The 21,294-nt window shown below is 45.8% G+C and overlaps 1 protein-coding gene across 4 annotated transcripts in view; it reads left to right on the top strand.

Moving 5' to 3' along the window:
- LPCAT4 (lysophosphatidylcholine acyltransferase 4) overlaps window positions 1–21,294 on the top strand; it is a 2,084,283-nt gene that overhangs the window by 254,955 nt on the left and 1,808,034 nt on the right. For all 4 annotated transcript variants that reach the window (XM_069633760.1, XM_069633761.1, XM_069633763.1 and 1 more), the window contains exons 4-5: window positions 16,973–17,085; window positions 18,646–18,706. In XM_069633760.1, the coding sequence (XP_069489861.1) occupies window positions 16,973–17,085; window positions 18,646–18,706 (174 nt within the window). The remainder of the gene's footprint in view (window positions 1–16,972; window positions 17,086–18,645; window positions 18,707–21,294) is intronic.

Here is a 21,294-nt window from a genome sequence, read left to right as displayed (position 1 = left end):
TTCAGTTCTAAAATCAGCTGACCTACAGCAGCTTGAGGAACAGGGTGGGGAGGCACCTTTGCATTCAGTTAGGGGTAAATCTCTCCCACCCAGCTGCAGTTTGCATGGCTAGGGGACAGCGAGGCTGGCATGTGTACTGAGTTGCCAACACTACACAGGGCAGGCACAGACCAGCCGAAATGTGAGTCTAGAAAATTACCCTTCCATAGCATAGGCGATATATTTTGTTGGCCGAAAACCAACCACATCATATGCTCAGCACTGGCAGGACAGGTTCATAACCATGACCAGAGAGCGCCCATTTTGTAGGAATAGAATCCGACATTTTGACTAATTTTCGCTTTTTGCTTTCTGTTTAAACTGCTTTGCTAGAAGTGAATTCTATTCCGTTATTGCTCATGCATAGAGCAAGGCCACAAGTTACATGTTGAAACAGAGCCCAGGGAACCATGACAGCAATGCCCGGTCTCCTCCCTCACAAGTCCTTGGAAGTAAGCAACAAGGCATTTAATCACTATGCAGGTGCCAGCTAGTCTCGCTGGTGCGGTAGAAACGAACATTTAATGGCTTGAATTATGCTCTTTTACGGCCCCCCTTCCCTGAGCCCCTGTAGATCGAGTTGACCTCTAGCACACAAATAGAAACTAGAAGATAGTGAGGCCTGGAATGCGTCCCTCCCCTGCACGCAGCTTGCTTGTAAGAACAGGAGCATTATGTTCCCTAAAACAAAGATTTGTGTCTGCGACTTCGCAAATTGCAAACTGTTGCTGAATAAATGTCCGAGGGTGTCATATTCGTCATAATTGTCAATCATCGAAACCATTTTCAAAGGAAATGCATAATGGGCGGTATTGAATATGTCACTACTGATAATATGATGATCATTTTGTATATATGTAACTGTTGTAAGATGCTCGCTCTCTTGCGTCCCACTGGGTCTGGAGACATGTTGCGGGACGTGAGATCCAGTCGGCCGACTGAGACCAATTTGCTTTGCTTTGCAATAAACCCAAGATTTTGGGAATTGAACCTTGTGTCTGGCGAATCAGTTTGTGTGTGGTGATTGTGCCTTTTTTCCATACGCGAGGGTCCCATCAAAAAGTCTCCATGAGGCGCGCAGACATGAGCTGAATAGGCATGCTTTCAAAACGTACCAAGAGCAGCACACCAGCTACGGACAGAGCTGACTTACCTCGACCGCAGCGCACCAAATAACTGCTTACCCCCACCACCCCCTTTCTCACAAGCAATTCACCTGAACGCCAGCAGAACGATCCATAGTGGGGCCTGTGAGGATGGCAAGAGGGCCCCGGACCGCAGAATTGGCGCCCTCAACAGGAGCTAGCGAGGGGGGCAGCAAGAATAACAGCGGAAATCGCCCCCAATACCTCAAAGCAGCAATGGCAATTGTGGCAAAATGCCACTAAGAAATGGAATTAAAAACGAAATAAGGAGAGCAAACTGCCCCTAAAGCCTCAAAGGGAGGTAACGGCGGCAAAATGCCGCAAGGAAGCAAAGAAAAAACTACATGCAGCAAACGCCTCGGAAGAGGCATTGCAGTAGACCAAATCGAGAGCTACCCCGCCGCCGCAAATCCTACTGGAATAGTGAGTATTTCTTGCTCCAAGTAGAGGTTAGAGGCGGTGATCCCATCTTGGGGTCGCGTGAGGTAAAGCACCACGTTTATAGAGTAGGAAGTTAATGCAACATGTCTTGTTTACGCGCTAAGCTAAAGTAATGCAGGCATGGTGCGAGGGGAAAGGTTTTAGTAAACTAAGCATCGGGCCGTAAAGCAGGATGTCCTCGAGTTATACCAAGGGTCACAAGTACTTGTGAACTGGTTACCAGGGCATAAATAACTAAGCCTGAGGTGCAACCACAGAGTATTGTGCCATTAAAATATGCGTGCCAATAACATGATTACTTGTTGCCACGGGCGAGTGAGTCCAGGCTAGGGCCCAACACATTGGAGTCATGGCCAGAGGGATGTGACTTCAGGAGATACTTACAGGTCAGTACACTAGGCTACATTACCGCTCAGAGAAATTAGAGCAGGCACTAAGACAAAAAGAGATGCATCACAGAAATTCGGAAAAGGAGGAAGCTAACCTACGCATTCCAAATAAAAATGACCAAATCACACTTACGGGGGGCAGAACTAAAGGTCAATACAGAGAAGACAGAAATCCAGTAATCCATAATCCAGCATGAAAAAAGAAAAGGAATAAAATAAACAAAAAAGGCAAATGCCTCTCTAAGCAGGAAGATATAAAAGACAAAAGTGGTCAGAAGAAGAAAGCCTGTGCAATAAACCTACCATCTACTAATACAGCGCAAGAGGCATATAAATACTAAAGTACTGGTGTAAGCCTCGCAGGAGGCCAATCTTAAAAGGAATGATATAGCATAAATTGGCTATGAAGGCTGCAAAATGAGGCTTAAACGCATAAAAAGACTGGCATAAGACAAACACCTTACCAAAGAGGTGAATCTGGCAGACGGGCGCCGGAGATCCCCCAACTGCACAACCCACTGAAACCTTAGGAGGTAAAACCATAGCCAGGCATGGCAGTAGCATTTCTTGGGAGATTTCCATCCCGCACCCACACAGCAAGATGACTGATGGAATACAGAGGCATTGCAGGTAGGAATTACACCCAGGGGGTTTCCAGAAGAGCTACTTCAGCCTAACAGTGGATCTGTGAGGAGCGGGCAGAGGCCATGAGAGCCGAAACAACGCTCAGAGAAATTGCTCATTTATAGACCACGAGGAGGGAATATTATCTTGTTGGCCTCTGGCAGTAAAAGGAGCTACATAGCATATATTTGGGGGGGGGACCTGAGGGGCTTTAAACCCACTCAGGGTGGCAACAGGGATCAGCCTTCAGTTGGCCCCAAGTGGAAGTAGGGTCCCCGCTCACCTGATCGCTTGTTCCCCAAAACATTTGTTATATTATGTTTTGTTGGTCGGTTTTCTTTCCACTATAGCTCATGATATAATAAAGCTTGTGGCCAGTTTTTTCACCTCGGCTCCTTGTCTGGCCTCCTCATTATGGTACTGTCACCCGTCACTCTGCATGGCTCCCCCACACTAAAACACTTCCAGGCTTAAGGCAGGCGGTCTCCGTTGTCCCCTTCACATCAGCTGTCACAAACAGCAATGAAGGACCCCTCGGGGCCGCCCGCTCAGCCGTGCAGGCCCCCATGGGGCACAAGCACTGCTGCAGGCCGGTCTCTCCACGGTGCCTGCAGGACTGCACATCTCCAGGCTCGGCTCTAGCAAGGGGGCCACCCTCTGGCCCCCCTAGAAAATAGGCCATGCCATTGGGACCTGAGGCAATATGGGTGTGGGGGTGGATTTCACTGTACTCATGCAACAGCAACCTCAGAGATATTCTGAGAGGCTGAACTGAAGGAAGTCGGCCAGGATTCAGTTTCATGCTCTCAACATGTATGCCCCACAGCCATGACATGACCAGGGAGATGGAAGGCCATTCACACCTATAAGTGAGGTAACATACATATTCAAGCTGGCTGCCTACAGCTATTTTCCAAACCTAAAATCACAGTTTTGCTTTCTGTAATTTAAAGCATGTTTATCTTTTGTGGGAATATAGCGGTTTTTCGCATCATGCTTAATAAAATGGTTAACTATATCAAACAATATATGACAGATGATGTTGCTTGAACACAGATTTCTGCAGAAGGTGTATCATCTGACTGGGGGACCTTACAAATTACATTCAAAGTATTTATTCTGCTGCATTAACTGCTTGAGTATAAGTAAAAAGATAAGGTTGATAGTAACACAATGAAAGTCTGGAGTGTAGTAAAATAAAAAGTGATAGATGCAAGGCTTTGAATTAAACATTACCACTAGCGTTGCTCTGCGCAACATGTCATTCCATGACATAATTCTGCAGAATGTCTGTGCCATTACAGAAGGGGACAAGCCATTAGCAAATGACTCTTGGTGCAGCCACCAAAAGGTGCAGTCCAATCTCAATTGCTAGGCCATTACCCATCTGCACTGGAACACAGAAACCACATGCATTTTTTGGGCCTTGTGGTCTAGCAGTCTGGGAAGGGCTTCTCGCATTAGTGAATGGGTCAAGGCTGATTTGCAAACAATGGTAAAGAAGACTGGCCAGTGCAATGCCAGTCGTTATGATTGATTCAGCCATTTTTCTATTAGGTTCAAGACAGAACTCATGCAGCGGAACACAGATAGGATGGAGCTAAAATGTAAGGAGAAACCCACATCCTATGGGTGTATTTGGCCATTTAGCCACCCAACGACTAGCCATGGCTATGTTAGAGCCCATGGCATTCCACTAACTACCTGCCTCTCGCCAACAAAACGTAACCTTTCTGGAACTCTTTGAGCAAACTCTATCACAAAGTAACGCCAAACGTGCTGCTATTTAGGGCCTGCCAGTACTATATCTAAGCATACTTTTAGTGTGTAATTACTTAATTGCCACTGTAAATGAACTCCTTGTATGATGAAAATAAACTTGTCTTCAGCCAGTTGATTTTATAAGCAATATCTTTGTCAATGCCTCTGCCTGAACTATTGTTTTAAACAAGCAATTGCAAAGCCAACAGTTTTTGCTTGTGTATAGGTATTAGACATTTGCCAGGCAGTGCCATCATATGCCCAGGTTCTTTCACCATTTTGCAGCTGTTCCCCATCTTATGGCCAGATGGTACCCTTTTGGCAGTGCCTGGCAAATGCCTAGCCTTGCCTGATCAAAAGCCCAAGCTGTTTGCTTTGTCAATGCATATTGGTTTCAGTTTGTCTCCCGAAGTGAACATGTATATGCCCAGATGTGAGTGCCTTGCTTGCTAGGCCTAGGTAATCGAGCGCACCTCACTGAGTTGGTCCAACAAGGCCCTATCTGAAAATAAGGCTAGGGTGGCAAGTATGAACCAGTTTCAGATCTTCTCATGCATACTTAACAGTGGGGCTCCGACCTAAATGAACAAGTTACTTACCAACTGTAACGTTCTTTCAACTGGATGTTCCTCCCATGTATTCCTTATCTTTGATAAATCCATTTCCAGCTTGCTGGCGTCAAACTTTTTCCACAGTAGAGGGTGCTGTACATCTACGTCCTTCGAGTCGGTGTCCCTCAAAGGCCTCTGTATCAGCGTCGACATCACCATAGGTATAAATAGTTTCGCGCAGCGTTCGTTGCTCAGTTCCGTTTTGAGGTGCTGTTTTGCCTTGTGTGAGATGGTTAATACCTTTGAAGGAGCGTTGGCTGCAACTACAAGGAAAGTTTTTACTGCAGGGAAGGATGGGAGGGGCGATGAGGAATACGTGGGAGGAACATCCAGTCGAAAGAACGTTAGAATTGGCAAGTAACTTGTTCTTCGAATGGATTGTCCTCCCACGTATTCCTCATCTTTGATAGACTCCCAAAGCAGTCATGTGTAGAGGAGGCAAGAGTAAAACGAAATGTTTCCCTTTAAAGATGCACAGAGTGCAACACAACTTTTCCATATCTTGTCTGCTGGCTAGAGGAGGAATCAAGGCTGTAGAATTTAGTGAAAGTATGTGCGGACGACCATGTGGCAGCTGCACATATGTCTTTAATTGGAACTCCTCATTTGAGAGCTCAAGATGCTGCGATACCCCTGGTTGAATGAGCCCTGAGATGTTGAGGGGGCTCTTTTCCTGCCAATTTATGGCACTCTATAATAGTTAATATCCATCTTGAGATGGTCTGTTTTGTAATAGGTAAACCTAAAGTGTGCCCTTCATACTCCACAAGCAATTGGTCTGCTTGCCTAATCCTTGCAAGTCTGCTAATGTAAAAACTCAAGGCACGCCTTGGATCCAGCCTGTGCAATCTCTTATCTTCTTTCCCTGGGCGGGGAGGAGGATAGAACGAGGGTAAGGTTATCCTTTGTGTGATGTGGAATTCTGAGACAACCTTTGGGAAAAAATTCGGTTTCATTTTGAGAACTACCTTATCTTTATGAAAGATTGTATGTGGAGGTTTACAAGACAAAGCTTGTAATTCGCTCAATCTTCTGGCAGAAGTTAAAGCCACTAGAAAGACTTTTTTAAGAGTGAGAAACCTTAATGAACAGGAATCAAGGGGTTCGAATGGAGTACCCATTAGAAATTTCAAAACTAGGTTTAGGTGCCACAGTGGAACCTGAAAAGCTGTTGGGGGGGGGGGGGAGGGGGGGAGGAGAACATTAGTTAACCCTTTCAGAAATTGAATCACTATGGGCAATTTGAAGTATGAAGGCTCCTCCGCCGTGCGCTTGAAGATTGACTGCGCTGCGAGGTAGCCCTTAATTGTGCCAACTTGAAAACCTGGATTTGCCAAATATAGCAAAAAAGAGAACACCATTGGTGTACTACATAAAAAGGGTTCAATATTATTTTCTCTACACCAGCTGCAAAATTTGTTCCAAAGGCAGCGGTATAAAGATTTTGTTGCTGGACTTCTGGCTGAAAGCAACATCTCCATTACGTCATCCGGGAGGTCCCAATTCTTGTATCTCAACCTTTCAGAAACCATGCGTGAAGGTTGAGGGTCCTGATATCTGGATGGAGAACCCAACCTCCCTTCTGCGAGAGGAGATCCTCTTTTCGGAAGACAAATCGGAGGACAGATGGACATGTCTAAAAGATCTGGGTACCACGTTCTCCTGGCACAGTCCGGGGCAATTAGGATCATGGGATTCTGGAATCTCCTCAACCTCCTGATCATTTGAGGAATGACGGGGACTGAGGAAACACGTACAGAAGTGGAAACTCCCAGTCCACGACTAACGCGTCCCCTAGAGCTCATCTCGGGGGGAAATTCCCTTGAGCAATACTGATCGCACTTCCGGTTGATAGTGGTGGCAAACAGATCCACTTGAGGGGTTCCCCCCCAAAGGGCGAAGATCTCTTGAAGGACTTTGTGAGCTAGTTCCCATTCGTGGGAGACTGTGTTCTGCCTGCTCAGAGCGTCTGCTGTCAAGTTCTTCTCTCCGGCTAGATGAACTGGCGATAGAGAGATTCCTTCATGATTTGGCCAGAACCTGAGCTGCATTGCCTCTCTGCACAGTGGCAGTGACCCTACGCCGCCTCTTTTGTTGAGGTAATGCATGGCCACTGTGTTGTCTGTCATTATCAGGACATTCTTTCCCTTTACTGATGGCTAGAAAGCTTTCAGTGCTAGTCTGATTGCTCTCAGCTCTAATAGGTTGATGTGTAGTCTGGACTCCGATGGAGACCAACGACTGCTGATGGTCAAGTTGTTGGCATGGACTCCCAACACCGTGAGTGAAGCATTCGTGACTACTGTTGTCTCCGGCCATGGTTGCCAAAACTGCTCTCCTTTCAAGATGTTCTCCTGGCAGGCCCACCAGTGACGGTCTCGAGCCACTCTGTCCGGGATTAATAGGAGATGTGACATCTTGCCTGATTATTGTGACCACTGAGTCCTTAGCACCCATTGGAGAGATCTCATGCTCAGGCGAGCCTCTGGCACTAGAAGAATGCAGGATGCCATGAGGCCGAGCAACCTCAAAAAGTCAAAGGCTGGTAGACGCTCGGCATTTTAAAACTTGATGACCATCTGTAGAATATCTTGAGCCCTCACCTTTGGTGGCAAGGTTTTTCCCAGGGTTGTGTCAAGGACTGCTCCAATGAACTGGAGTCTCTGTGATGGTATCATCTGTGACTTCTTTAAGTTGAGGGAGAAGCCCAGCTTGTGGAGTAAGTGGCAAACATAATCTAGATGGATCTGAGCTTGTTCCGGGGACGCTGCTCTGATTAACCAGTCGTCCAGCTAGGGGTAGACATGAATCTCTTCCCTCCTTAGACTTGCAGCCACAACCGCCATTAGCTTGGTGAAGACCCTCGGGGCGGAGGTCAACCCAAATGGCAGAACTCGAAATTGATAATGAGAGGTGCCAATGGCAAACCTCAGGTACTTTCTGTGCTTTTGATGGATTGGCACATGAAAGTAAGCTTCCTGAAGTAGATAACCTGTCCTGAAGCTAAAGGGCCTGAAGGAACTGAGAAACGGTTACCATCTTGAACTTGTCTTTCCTGAGGAATTTGTTTAATTCTCGCAAGTTCAAGATGGTCTCAATCCTCAGTCCTTCTTCGGTATTAGGAAATAAGGGGAATACCAACCCTTGTTCCTCTCCGCTACAGGTACCGGTTCTACGGCACCTTTCTCTAGCAGGTCTGAAATCTCCTGCATAAGCAGCGGGCCTGGAAGCTTCAAAGAGTTGTTCCCTGGTGGATGACTCTGAGAAGTGTGTAGGAAAGGCAGGCAGTAATCTTGGGCAACTGTTTCCAATGCCCAAGCATCTGACGTAATAGCCTGCCATTCTGTCAGATGTTGAGTTAACCTGCCACCTACTGGTGTCTTGTGTGGGGAGACCTCAGGGGGGGGGGGGGTTTAGAAGCGGCTGACGCAGATGCTGAGGGTAAAGCAGCACCTGCTGATGCGGGTTTGGTACCTTTTGACCCATCCACCATGGGTGAATCGTCTCTGGCCCCTTTGAACTGGCTGCCCTCTGCCTTTTCCTAATGTGGAGTAAAAACGAAAGGGCTTTCCCCTCCAGGACGTACCTGTGGGGCGATTTGGAGTTTGACGGATTGCAGCCCCAAGTGATTTTGCTGCTGCCTTTTGAGGTTTGCAATTTCTCCAGGCTGTCATCAGCCTTTTTGCCAAATAGGGAGGTGCCGTCAAAGGGCATATTCAGAAGCCTGGCTTGCACATCAGGAGCAAAACCAGACTTCGGCAACCACGCAAATCTGCGGATTGGGGTACTTGCCGCCATGGCTCTGCTGCTGCTGTCAGCAGAGTCGATACCCATTTGGAGGGACTCCCACATCGCATCCTTCCCATCCTTGATGATGATTAAGAATGCATCTCGTTCCTCCCCGTATGGGAGACAGTCAGCCGCTGATGAAGCACACTCCCAAAGGGTGTGGCTGAACCTAGCTAGCGTGCAAGTGGCGTTAATAGACTTAAGAGCCATACTGCATGCTGAAAAGACTTTTTTAGACATGGCATCAAATCTTTTGTTGTCTGTCGTGGGGTATGCCGACTTACTATTTGATGACGTAGCTGCCTGCACTACTAAACTCTCTGGAGTTGGATGCTTACTTAAATATTCAGGGTCTGAGGCGGATACTCTGTACTTAGCAGAGAGCTTTTTATTTACTGCAGGGATAACTTTAGGTGTCTCCCAATTTGCAGCTATTTTTCTCTGCAATGCAGCATGAAAAGGGACTATAGGGTCTTCTTGAGGTCCTTTATGTAGGATGTCAGTAAGATCATCTTTGTGGAAAGAGGGTGCAGGTGTTAGGCAGAATCCTATGCAGTTCTCTTCACTACAGACGATTAGGACTACAGGTATATGCAATAAATCCCCTTTGGTATTGGTCTGTACCACACGGATTTAGTTGATAGCTGTGGCTGAGGGAGATGAGCAGTATTCAGGGTTTACACAATAGGACCACAATATTATGAGACAAGGAAACACTGACCAAAGCTTTGTATCAAAAAGAATATATATTTATTTTTTACACACTTTTAACTCAACACACAAATCACTATCATTAAAGCAAGTTAAAACAGTCAAGAAAAGTATACACAACTCCCTATTTAAATTGTAGACAAGTTTGAGCAAAAGTGAAAACTGAGCAAAATGGCACAGTGTAAACCAAGCAGAAATGGCACTCTAACAATTTCTTCAGAGGGAGGGATAGGTCAAGTTATACAGGGTTCGACTCCTAAACACACCAGCAACACTTCCCAATTGGATTGTGAACAAGTTAGGACGTTAGCTCAAGCAATACTGGCACTTCAACAATATATCAAGGGAAGGAAAGGTGGTTATAAGAGTTTAGGTGCACAAGCACATTGCCTGATGAAAAACATCTAGAGAAGGCAGTTGTAACAGAATTAGCCAGAGTCAATAGGCCTGTGCCAGAGTCGGTGGTACAAGGCAAAGTGCCCAGGTTCAAACGGTTCTAGTAGCTGCTGTCAAGTCTTTGTTTGATGGTTGAAAAGGAGGGTGCAGAAGGTAAAAAGACAGTGTTGACGATGGGGACGGCCAGCCCAGAACGTAAGTAAAGGATTTCAAACACCTTTAGCAGTACACAACGAAACGGGAGGCCTGGCGGAACAATGTACCTTAAAAGGGGAAGCGGCTCCTGCGGTGGCGGTAGTTCCTGGCAGTTCCGGAGATCCAGCAGAGGAAGAGAGGCTCTCGTCATGGAGGAAGGTTCGAGTCACTGCACTGCCCAGGGATGAAGCCGGCCGCGGTGATGCCGAAACGGAATAAAAAGTAAGCTCCTTTAAATCGCGGTGGACGGGTGCCTGGCTTTCCGGTCTCCTAATGCTTGGCACTTGCGATTCGACCAAGGCAGGTCCTGGAAGACGATTGGCGAACTGGTTGGCCCCACCAGCTCAAGGGAAGAAGGCTCTTGCAGGTGAAGATCTTCTCTTGTCTTTGGAGAAAAGTGGTGAGGATCTGCAGCAGGGCTTCACCGGTGGTTGTCATTGCAGATGTCTTCGCCTCCTCTCCTCTTCGGATTTCTCAGGTCCAGTGGCGACGTCTTATCTTCCAGTCCGCAGATCCCTGCTTTTATGCAGAAAAACCCCCCCTTTAATACAGCCTAGTTGTCACTCACACAGTGGGGTGGTTATCCTGGCGGGATAACCCCCCAGCCTATCAGGGCAGAGTGCGACTTAAGTTGCTTAGGCAACCCTGTCCAGAGTGCCGACTCCCCCTCCCACACATCCTGTCTACCCCAGACTCACTGGCGCCTGAAGGAGGGCTTCTGTCCAGAAGCCCGCCAAAAGGACGAACAAAGGGCCCCAACCTCGGGTTGGATTACAGAGAGAGACACGAGAAAGAAATAGTATCAAAGATCTGACAATAAAAAAAACCAGAGTAAAGTTATTAATAAAATGGCCCGGCGGTATGTTAAAGGCCGTCATAATAAGTGGTAGCCTCGAACAATGGGAAAATCCATAGGGAAATATTTGCGGTCGAATATTAATGGTAGAACCACTGCCACCAGCCATACTTTGATAAAAGGGGGACGAGACATTGTCCCCTACAAAACAGACACAGCGGAACAATTATGAACCCCTCCAGTACTTCCATATAAGATGGTTTGTACTGGTTCTGTTCATAAGAATTGACTAGCAAAGTCAATGGTAACTTTACATGCCCTGGGAGACAGTAGTCCGTCCCAGGGTATGGTCTATGTTTGGGGGTCACTTTGACACACCTGTGTTACTGCATTGAGGGTGCTGTGTAACACACATAAATAAGATGACACCTATGGGGGTGAGAAAAACCCCATAAATCATAAGCACAAAAATAGCCTCAAACACGCATCAAAAATATGTCTAATAGTTGGAAAAAGAGTCTCGCTCTTATCAGGAGAAAAAAATAAACCCTGGAAATCCAGCCAAGCTGCTGGGGGGGACTCTATAGGTAAGGGAAATTAGCCTTTTAAGAGAATTATCCCCAACAGTTGTCCACCCCATAAATTGCATAATTCTAATAAAGGGCTCCGTAAAGCATTTCTGCATGTTCTCCAGGTTCTGGCCTAGCAAATTCTGCCTCTGGAGAGGTATCTATGCCACTGGCATCTTGTAAAGATTCTTGTAGATCTTTCAATCTATTCTCCTCAGAAATTAGTTCCTCTGGAAATGGGTACTGATCTTTGTAACCCAAAAGGTCTCATTGTCAGAGTCCTCCCCTCCCTCATATATAGAGGATAAAGCTCTGAAATAATCAGATCTTGGATAAGGGGTAAAACCCATTTCCAGAGAAGGAGCCAAATTAGTGGATACTGCTTGGGAAAAGGTTGTGGTTGTCTGTAGATGTTACAGGTCTCAACAAACCCGCAAATGGCGTCGAAAAACTCAAAGGGACTTGATGTACTCGAGAGGATCGGAATTCTACTCGGTGTCGTCAATATTGTCGATGCCACTCTACGCCTTGGGCGGGACCTTCGACACCTCTGGTGCCGGTGGCTTAGTTGAGGTTTGAGGCCTCGGACCTATCCTTCATCGTGGTCGATGATGGCCTCTATGACAAAGATTTGTGCGTCGAAGGTACATTCGACGATGACTCAGTTTTACTCAATGATTTTTTGTCTGTACTCGAGGGTTCATGAAGCTCTCAAGGGTTTTTGCTCACCGGGTTCGACGACTCGCAGCGTTTTTGTTTTTCGGGTCTTTCACCAGGTGTATAACCTCTAGGCATCTCCGAGGTGATCAAGGCCGCGTTCTCAAAGACCCTAAGCATTTTCTTGCGAAATTCCTCCCACTTGGGTGGAGAGCTGTGTTCAGTGGGGCAGGTGACCTTTTCTGGGGAATTTGAGGATGAAGAGGAGGGAGATCTATGACGCCTCTTCTTAGAGTGTCTCGATCTCGAAGAGTGGTGGGAACCACTTCGAGATCTCGATCGGGAATGGTTCTTTCGATGGTGAGGAGACGTATGTTTCGACTCAGCTGAGGACAATTTTGAAAAGGTAGAAGATTTACCTCTTTCTAGCTTCCCCCTATGCTCCTTCAAGGCTTTTGCCGTCATAGACATGCAGTCCTCACATTCCGAACACTGGTGCTCTGATCCCAGGCACCACAAACGGATCCTGTGAGGATCCGTTGATGACAACTTTTTACCACAATCTCAAATTTTTTTTGAAGCCAGACCGTGGCGTCGATTTTTCGGACGAAGATGCCATCGTAGGATATAGTATACTTTTCGAAGATTTTCGATGAGTAGAACCGAGCGTTGCGGCTCTGAGGCTTGGGTAGTGCGGAAAAACGTAACCGAGCAACAGACGCTGCGCGAAACTGTTTATACCTATGGTGACGTCAGCGCCGATATGGAGGTTTTGAGGGACACAGACTCGAGGGACGTCGACGCGCAGCGCCCTCTACTGTGGAAAAAATTTCTGAGGCCAGCAAGCTGGAAATTGATTAATCAAAGATAAGGAATACGTGGGAGGACACAATCCATTCGAAAGAATGTATCTTTGTCTGCGTGAAAGCCTAGGCTATTCTGCCAGAATGTTTCATGATTCAAGCTAAGTACCAACTTGATAAGCTCATACTGTTTGAGCAACTTAGAGTTTACATTTCAACAGAATAAATCATGTACATTGTGGGTCTTGTTTAGAAAGTATAATGTAAATTCTGGGTGCTGGGTGTTTAGGCCGTGCCGGAATACCTTAAAGAGCACTTTTAAAATAACACAAGAGAAGAGCATTTCCTATAATGTTGCGTGCAAAGTATAAAAGGTGTATATCTTTTAAAACTAAAAAGCACTATTTAACTATTCCCTAAAGAGTGCAAACGGAGGTGGATTTAACATTTGGACCCGAGACACATCCCAATGCCCCCCTTCTCTGCCTCTCCCCCCCCCAAATACAAACAGCCAGGGCTGTACAGGCCCGCCCACTGAGGTATCTTTTTAACGTTTCTCAGAGGCAACTTATTTACACCTGGAAGTGAAACAAAGTAATTGGAGATAAGAAAAGGTAACAGGTAGTGGCCATTTTTTCTTTAAATTATATAGGGTATTAACAATCTATTTAAGTGTAATTGTTGGGATACAGAACAAGCGGTGTGAAACAATGATCTTGTCATGCATTTAATTTCACTTTGTGTCTAAATGAGATTTTTTGCAAATTCTCATTGTCTGTGCTGGAGCCTATAAGCTTCCATTCAGGATGGGGGAAACAAAGCTACAATCATAGGGGTCATTTTCCAAGCGTAGAAGAGTGCAAGAAGTGGTGATAAATGCATTTATCTCCACTGTTTATGACATGCAGGATTTTGTATGATTTGGCATGTGAGTTTGGAGACTAGAGGTTCCCCTGCCAAATCAGATTGTTTTTCCACCAGCATGTAATTTTATGTTGGCAGAAAACCAATGGATTGCTCTGGGATCTGTCTGACATTTACACCTGATAAAAGCAGGCAGATTCCAAAGGAATACATTGTGGTTGGCTCCCACAATCATTAATTGTGGAAGTGATTTACACTTTCCCAGATACATAGTGGAAATGTAAAGAGCAAAGGCGATGTTCGCCTGTATTTTACACTTTACTTTTCAAATACTTGGTTGAAACAATTGCAATTAATGAATTGCCCCTTTTGCAAAAAGTGCAAACAGGAGAGGTTCCTTCCTGTGCAATTTAGGATTTAAAAAAATGCCACTCTAACTCTTCATCAACACGTTTCTGAATGATGAATACATTGTCGGGTTGATTTATCATTTGACTTGTGCATTTTTAAAGTAATCTGTATAAAATTAAGTATTGTAGGTATTCAAAACCAAACTTCAACACATATTTCTACCAAGTTGAGCATGCAAGACAAATGGTCAAGTATCTAAATTTCAGGCTAGGCTCACATTCTGGCTTTACCACTCAACCAAATTGTGTGATCCTGTACAAATCATTTAATTTCACTATCGTACCTGCTAAAATTAGGTTCCCCTAGAAGTGATTCATTTTGCATTATAAGCTATTCCAAACGCCCCACTCATGCTTTAACAGATGGGCAGCACAAGCATTGGAACCCGCCAAGAACACACACTCACATCTTTTATTAAAAATATCAGGCTGCATTGATTGATATTTTATCTCTATCGCGCTCATACTCAAGTGTTTCAGAGCGCGACAAGGCAAGAGAAGGGGAACGGGGAGAACAAAAACAAGGATCTTACTAGGCCCAGTGACATTGAGAACGTGCAAGGGGGAGGGGGAGAAGTGCATGGAAGTGGGAACAAAAGAGTGCGGAGCAAGGAGGAAAAAACTAAAATAATAAGGTAATAATAAATAAAAAGGCAACAAACAATGGGAGTGCAGCCAGCAAGTGCTGGGTTTATGGCAGCAGACCGACTAGGTCTGAAAGTGCAGGAAGAAAAGGGGAGGGCTGTATGGGTACAGATACAGACCCCAGTGCAAGGGGTGGCCCGGAGGCAGTGCGTGAGGGTGGCAAGATGAGCAGGTACCTGGGCCCGGAGGACAGAGGGTGGCCAGGTGCATGGTGCCGAGGCAGAGTAGAATCAGCAGGGGGAGAGGAGGGGAGAAGGCAGAAGCAAAGAGGAAGGGCTTGAAGTGATTCCGGAACCGGAGTTGGTTCTCCTCAAGTTTTAGAACAAAATTGTGTTATTCAATAGCAAATCAAAGTAAACACATCAAACAAAAAGTCATCATGGACAATTGCATATTATAACTAGTATGTACCAAATAATTATGTACTGGGGCAACGCAGGGGAGCAAGGCCCTCTCCTCCTTGCCACTCCCCACCAGGAGTGATACCAGGAGGCCGGAAACCCCTCAAACTGCACAGTCTGCATTCTCATGCAACTCTCCCAGCCCTAACATTCTCTCCTACATGCTAGCAGTCCCTCACACCCTCCACTCAATTAAAATGTGCTGCACAAATGCAATGTAATTTTAAAACACAATCTCCTATTCCTTCAATATTTTGGGTGGGAGGGGTTGGGAGGACAGGGGGGGGGGTCTATCTTTCACATTGGATGGAAGGACCACAAGCACCTCCTCTGGGGCCTCTTGGGAGTATCCAGTGTTCAGGAAGTCCTTGTTGGGCGAACACCATCATCTGAGATGGTACAAAGACTGGGGGCCCTCACTGCTCAGCCCTCTCAGAGGAGGTGGAGGATGGGTCACCCTCAATGTTCCCCAGCCAGGCTAATAAAGACATGCTGGGGGCTGGTTGGAGTAGGTGGGAGTGGAGGTGAATGGGAATGGTCATGGTCATTAGGGTAGCTGAAGGAAGGTGACTGGTGGTGAAAGGTGGAGGAGGATATGACATAATAGAAAGGGAAGAGCAAATGGGAAGGGGAGATGGGTAGATTGATTTTGTAACACTATTTTCCTTTCTTCTCCTTTTGCTGTGTACAGTTTGTTTTTATAGAGGGTTGCAAATATATTTTTGCAGATCTGTGAAGTTTTTGCAGAATCACAGATCAGTGAAATCTGGATCGATGCAAGTACTTCCTTTAGGGTGCTCCTAGATCCAAACCCAATGTAATTTGGTCCCCCCTTATCACAAACCTGGCCCACCCAGATGAATAGTCCTGGAGCCGGGCCTGTCTCCAGCGCAGCAGCACAAATTCTAGTGCAAGGCAGACCCAGACAGCATCCGCCTCTTGTCGCTGCCGTGGGCCCTCTCAGTTTGCCTCGCTGCTGCGGTCGAGCCGGCCAGTGCCATCTTGTGGGGTCCTGCTGCGTCCTCCAGGAAGCCTGATCTCCTGATTGCGGGCACCTTTAGATGTTGGAGGAACGCCCGCAGGGATTACAAAGCCTCCTCACGCATGTTCTGAGTCATCAGGTTGGGGCACCGGGAGAGGTGCACGCCGATTCACTCTCCCTCACTTCGCCAGAGGTTCTTAGGGAGCCATCTTCTTGATGATGCGCCTAGCGCCCCCACACCCTCCCGGGACCATCCTTTTTAAAAAATATGAAGGTCTTGACGTTGCTAACAATAACCACATGCAATATTTTGTACATGTTTTATATTCTGTTTGTATTGCAACTTGTATTTGCATGGAAATGCCTTTTATATGTTTACTATTTCCTTAAAATGTTTTTAAATATTTGGATGAAGTCACTCAACATGCCATTGAGGTCGATTGGTATATATTATACTATTTTATATTAAACATTCCTTAGGATGTGGGTGCAAATATGTGGCAATAGGCTCAAAGTGAGTGCAAGCTAATAAACACTGGTCTACTGTTTTCAAAGACAGTGAATGATCATTGCAAAGCTCTCGACTCCTGGACTATTTCTATTTGAAGCCTTCTGGGCTTGAGTTTAGAATCCCAGGTTTTAGGTGATTTTGATTGACAATATTTACAAAAAATTGAACATTTTAGTCTGCAATGATGTACACATTCATATTTTATTTTGCTGTCAATTTTCCTTTTCTTGCAGCACTGCTTCGCTTTAATCAGTCAATTCTGGTCTCTCGGCATGAGCCAGCATCTCGCAAGAAAGTAGTAGAAGAGGTGAAAAGGAGAGCGACTTCTAATGGCAAGTGGCCCCAGGTGAGCTGTGTGGGCTGCGGAAACTAAACTTTGTAATTTATTAGCCTATAGTGCAGAGACACCCATGTTGACCTGATTTTGGTTGAGGAGTAAGTGATCTGTGTTGATTCCTCAAATGCTTGTTACAGATTATTCCTCTTGCCAAATCCCACCAGGCTCTCCTTTGGGCCCATTCTCTGAATCAAATTCCCTTATTCTCTTCTTTCTTGTGACCCTGCCCAATCCTTTCTTTTTTGCCTTTCTCTCGTAATGTTGGATTATGCCCCTGAACCATTGTCCCTTTTGCCCTCTGGTCTTAAGGGCAAACCTCTCACACTCCTGCCATGGACCCATTCAGATAACCACCATGCCCGCACAATCTCCCTCACTAGCCCAGCCACCCATGAACACCTTACCTTTTCCCAGGGCTGCCTCCCTCTTGACTCCTGTCTACTTTGATCTACTGCACTATAGAAGCCTCCCCTCCCCCAAATTGTCTCTGCCTCCACCTGTCATGCTGATTTTACGCTTAGGACCTGCCACAGTTCCTTCCTTCCTCCTGATTTGCTGTGCATCTGGATCCATTTGCGCAGCCTGTACAGGAAGTAGAAAGTGGACCAACACTGCCCAGTATTCATCCAACAGTGGCATCAGTGGACAAATGCATCATTGGCTTTTGAAAAATCTGAGTAAATCCTCTGTGAGATCTTCATATACTGATATCCTTCAGCATCTGACCCGCAAAGAGGATGACGCCAGGTTGGTATTAAGATTTGTGGATACCAAACTCGCATACTTGCTGGTATCGCCTAGTAGGGCAGCTGCATCCATGGCAGAGGTTGCACTGAATAAGAACCAAATCCTGCAAGTTCTCTCCTCGTTTTCAGTCTTCTCACCAGGCTGGTCAGTGGCATCTACTGGGGGCTTCAATCAGTAAGCAATACAATCTTACAATGTGATCCTTCCCAGTCTACCATAGTCGGAGGCGTAGAGACAGGGTAGGGCTTGAGCGGGCAAGACCCACTCAAAATCTCAAAATGCCCACTTAGCAGAGCTGTGTGGGCATTTACAGATGTTAATGTCACTGCATTGGGCACAACTACATTAGCTTCAGGCCCTGCTAGTTAGACAATCCTGGCTACGCCTCTGACCATAGTGCTCTAGAGCATTGACCAAAATGGCATTGGCCTCATGTGAGCAATGATGATAATCTCTCCAGTCTACCCATAGAGTAGCTGGGTCATCTGTAGCTTGGTCTCCATTAGCTAAGAGATATGGAGACATTTAATTTGTCTTCTGACAGTGGCTTTCAGAGGTGACCTTTACTAATTGGTCCAAGTGTAATTTAAGGTGACATGACTGTCTCATCTTAATTCTCAGGGCGAAAAAAAGAAAAAAAAATCCAGACAATTATCAGGTTATTTGTCAGAAGCGTGGCCTTGTTTTTTGGACAGGCAGGCTGCTGTTCACCCTGCCGATAAATTTGCCTTTTCAGGGAGATGTTTTCGAGGGTTATTTTACTTCTCAAAGGCACCATTTGGGTTGAAACTAATATACAACTGGTATCTCCTTTGACCACAGGTCCTGTTTTTCCCTGAGGGAACAACTTCCAATGGACAAGTTCTACTCAAGTTTAAACCAGGTATGACCCTAACTGTGTAGCCAGGATGAATCTGTTTTTGGAATACTTGGCCACATCTCGCCCCAGCTTAATTTGAAACTCCAAATGTTAAGTCACAAAAGTATTGCTCATTTTTGACACCTTTGAAAAGGTTGTACTAATTGATCTGCAATAAATGCCTTTTTGTATGTGCATTTTGGGTATGGCATACATGTTTGGTATGTAGTAATGTTTCCCTCTATCGTTGAAGTTAATTTGAGGTTTCGCTGCGCGGATATGTTATAGGTTAAAATGCTGTGCATGGTTTGTTTTTTAGTTTGTATTTATTACCCGTTTTACGCCAAAGCACTGTGCATATCATTGCATCACGGTACAATTAAAGGCAAAAAAAGACCAAAATAAAACTTGACAAACAAGCTTTGAGGGCAGAGTGAAAAAGAGAGTATGAAGAAATAGAGCAAAGAGAAAAGGGAGTGCATTTCAGTGAAGGGGAGCTAGTATAGAAAATGAACGAAAGCGGGACCGGGCACAGGGTGGACAAAGAAACTATTGGGAGAAAGATTTGGAGCACACCAAGCAAGAGAGGTAAGGGGAAGCAAGATTATAAAGGGATTTAAAGACCATACAAAGAAAGTTAAACTTAAGACGGGAGTGAAAGGGTAACGAGCAGAGAGGACAGAGCAGGAGCAAACGAATCACTAGTTGAGTGTTAGGGAGAATTTTAATTTCTTTGCTAGTTCCCTTCAACCTTAGAGACCCCAGCTCTTTTGTTGGACCTGGTTAGGGCTTGCGATTTTTAACTCCTTAGTGAGTGGGACCTTTTTCTTACTCGTGTTTTTTTTCTGACTAGGAATTTTGTGTTTTAATGTTTTGTGGAGTCTGACAAACTCCATAGGCATTTGCTTTTTGTACGGTGACACACAGCACCTTAGACGCAGTGCCATTAAGAAGTCTCTTGGACTTCTCTAAATGTTTAAATGCATTTTCTTGAGTGAACTACCGTTCCCAAGAATAGTAAGATGACCCTGTCTTACTTATCTTGTTCTTTGTAGGACCAGCACACACCACCCTTTGGAGTGCTGGGGAGGTTACTTAGTAATTCCCTATCCCACTTTTCATGTAACATTTTTTATGACACTAACCGATCTTTAATTGGCTGGTGGCAGTGGTTTAATTTTTACTACCAGTGTGCATTTTTACCGTGGACTGAACCTTCAGCTGCAGTACAGCACCCATGCGTGTCCATTTTGACCAAATGGCCCCTGTCTTCTTTTTTCGCCATTTTCTGTTAGTTTCTTCTGGGCTTTTACTCTGTTAGTTGAAGCAGGTTTGAGTCCTTTGTATTTTGGCAGGTTTCTGCCCTGAAGCCCGCCCAGGCTCCAGTGTGTCTGGAAAGGCAGGAAGTGAAGGAGAGACCCGAAACGTCCCTCTCTAGGTGTGCCTGAGTGAAACCAGCTCTTATTGGCCGGCAGGCTGTGATTGACCATATAGGCTGTGAATGAATGGGGGGAAAAGCATAAAAAGCAAGGTTTTTTGGGACTAGAGGCAGAGTTGACCACTGGAGAGGAACATCCGAAGAAGACGTGACGAGATGCCAGCAGCACACTCCTGGGACTCCAAAGTGCCGGGTGAAGCCCTGCAGCTGTACTGACCCTGTCTTTATATCGACTAGGAAGACCCGTACGGGACAACTTCCTCCCTTTGGCTGGTGGGACCAACTAGCCTCAAGACAACCTTCCATTTGGCGCATACACCAACTTGCTGTACCTCACCAGAGCTTCAGAAGCCCAATGCCAGGGTTCTGTGACCATTGACGAGTGCATTGTCTTGCAAAGTCTGAATCCGTCCACCTTTCATGGGCATCCAGAGGACCCTACAGAAGCAGGAAATCTTGATACAGGGTCCCCTCACCAGAGTCCAGGACTGAGGGAGCAAGCTTTTTGAATGCTACAGGGAAGAACATCAGAGAAATTCACTCCAACCCACTCAACCAATACCATCACCACATATCTAGTACAGTATGTGCACTCGTCCACTTTACGGCTCCTACTTCTCCGTAGTCCAATACCACAGTGCAAATTCTAAACTGAACCATGATGGAAATACTGCATTCTTAATGGTTATTACTAGTCCCGGACCGCTAGGCCTAGTTAGGCAAGTATACTTTCTTCACATATTCTAAAGAACCTCCCCAAGTTGCAGGAAACCCCAGAGGGCCCTCTGTTTATAGCGTACATGCATTCCTCACTATTCAATACCATTCACATCTTTATTAGCCACTCATCGGAGGACAGAACTCTTGTAGATCTCCAATGTGCTGTTAATGGGGTCTTTGCTACCAGTGAGGAATTAGTTATTAGTACTGACGTTATTAGACCATATTATTGAGTCAGAGCCACGACTCTAGCCTTAAGGGCAATCATACTGCAGTCATGTTTAAAGTCATTGCTGCAACCTCCTTCCAGTATCCACTCCACTTGGGCAAGACCACTGCACATGTTCCCGTCAACCCCTTCTCTGCACCCTATCCCACATAGCCCGGAACCATTCTTTTTGACATTCTTGCTCTGTCTAGGCACTACATAACATGTTCATAAGTATTTGAAATG

The sequence above is a fragment of the Ambystoma mexicanum genome, chromosome 13, assembly GCF_040938575.1.
Source record: "Ambystoma mexicanum isolate Mex_15411 chromosome 13, UKY_AmexF1_1, whole genome shotgun sequence".
Lineage (NCBI taxonomy): Eukaryota > Metazoa > Chordata > Amphibia > Caudata > Ambystomatidae > Ambystoma > Ambystoma mexicanum.
The sequence above is the reverse complement of the archived record's forward strand: the minus strand, read 5'-3'. Positions and strand labels throughout refer to the sequence as shown.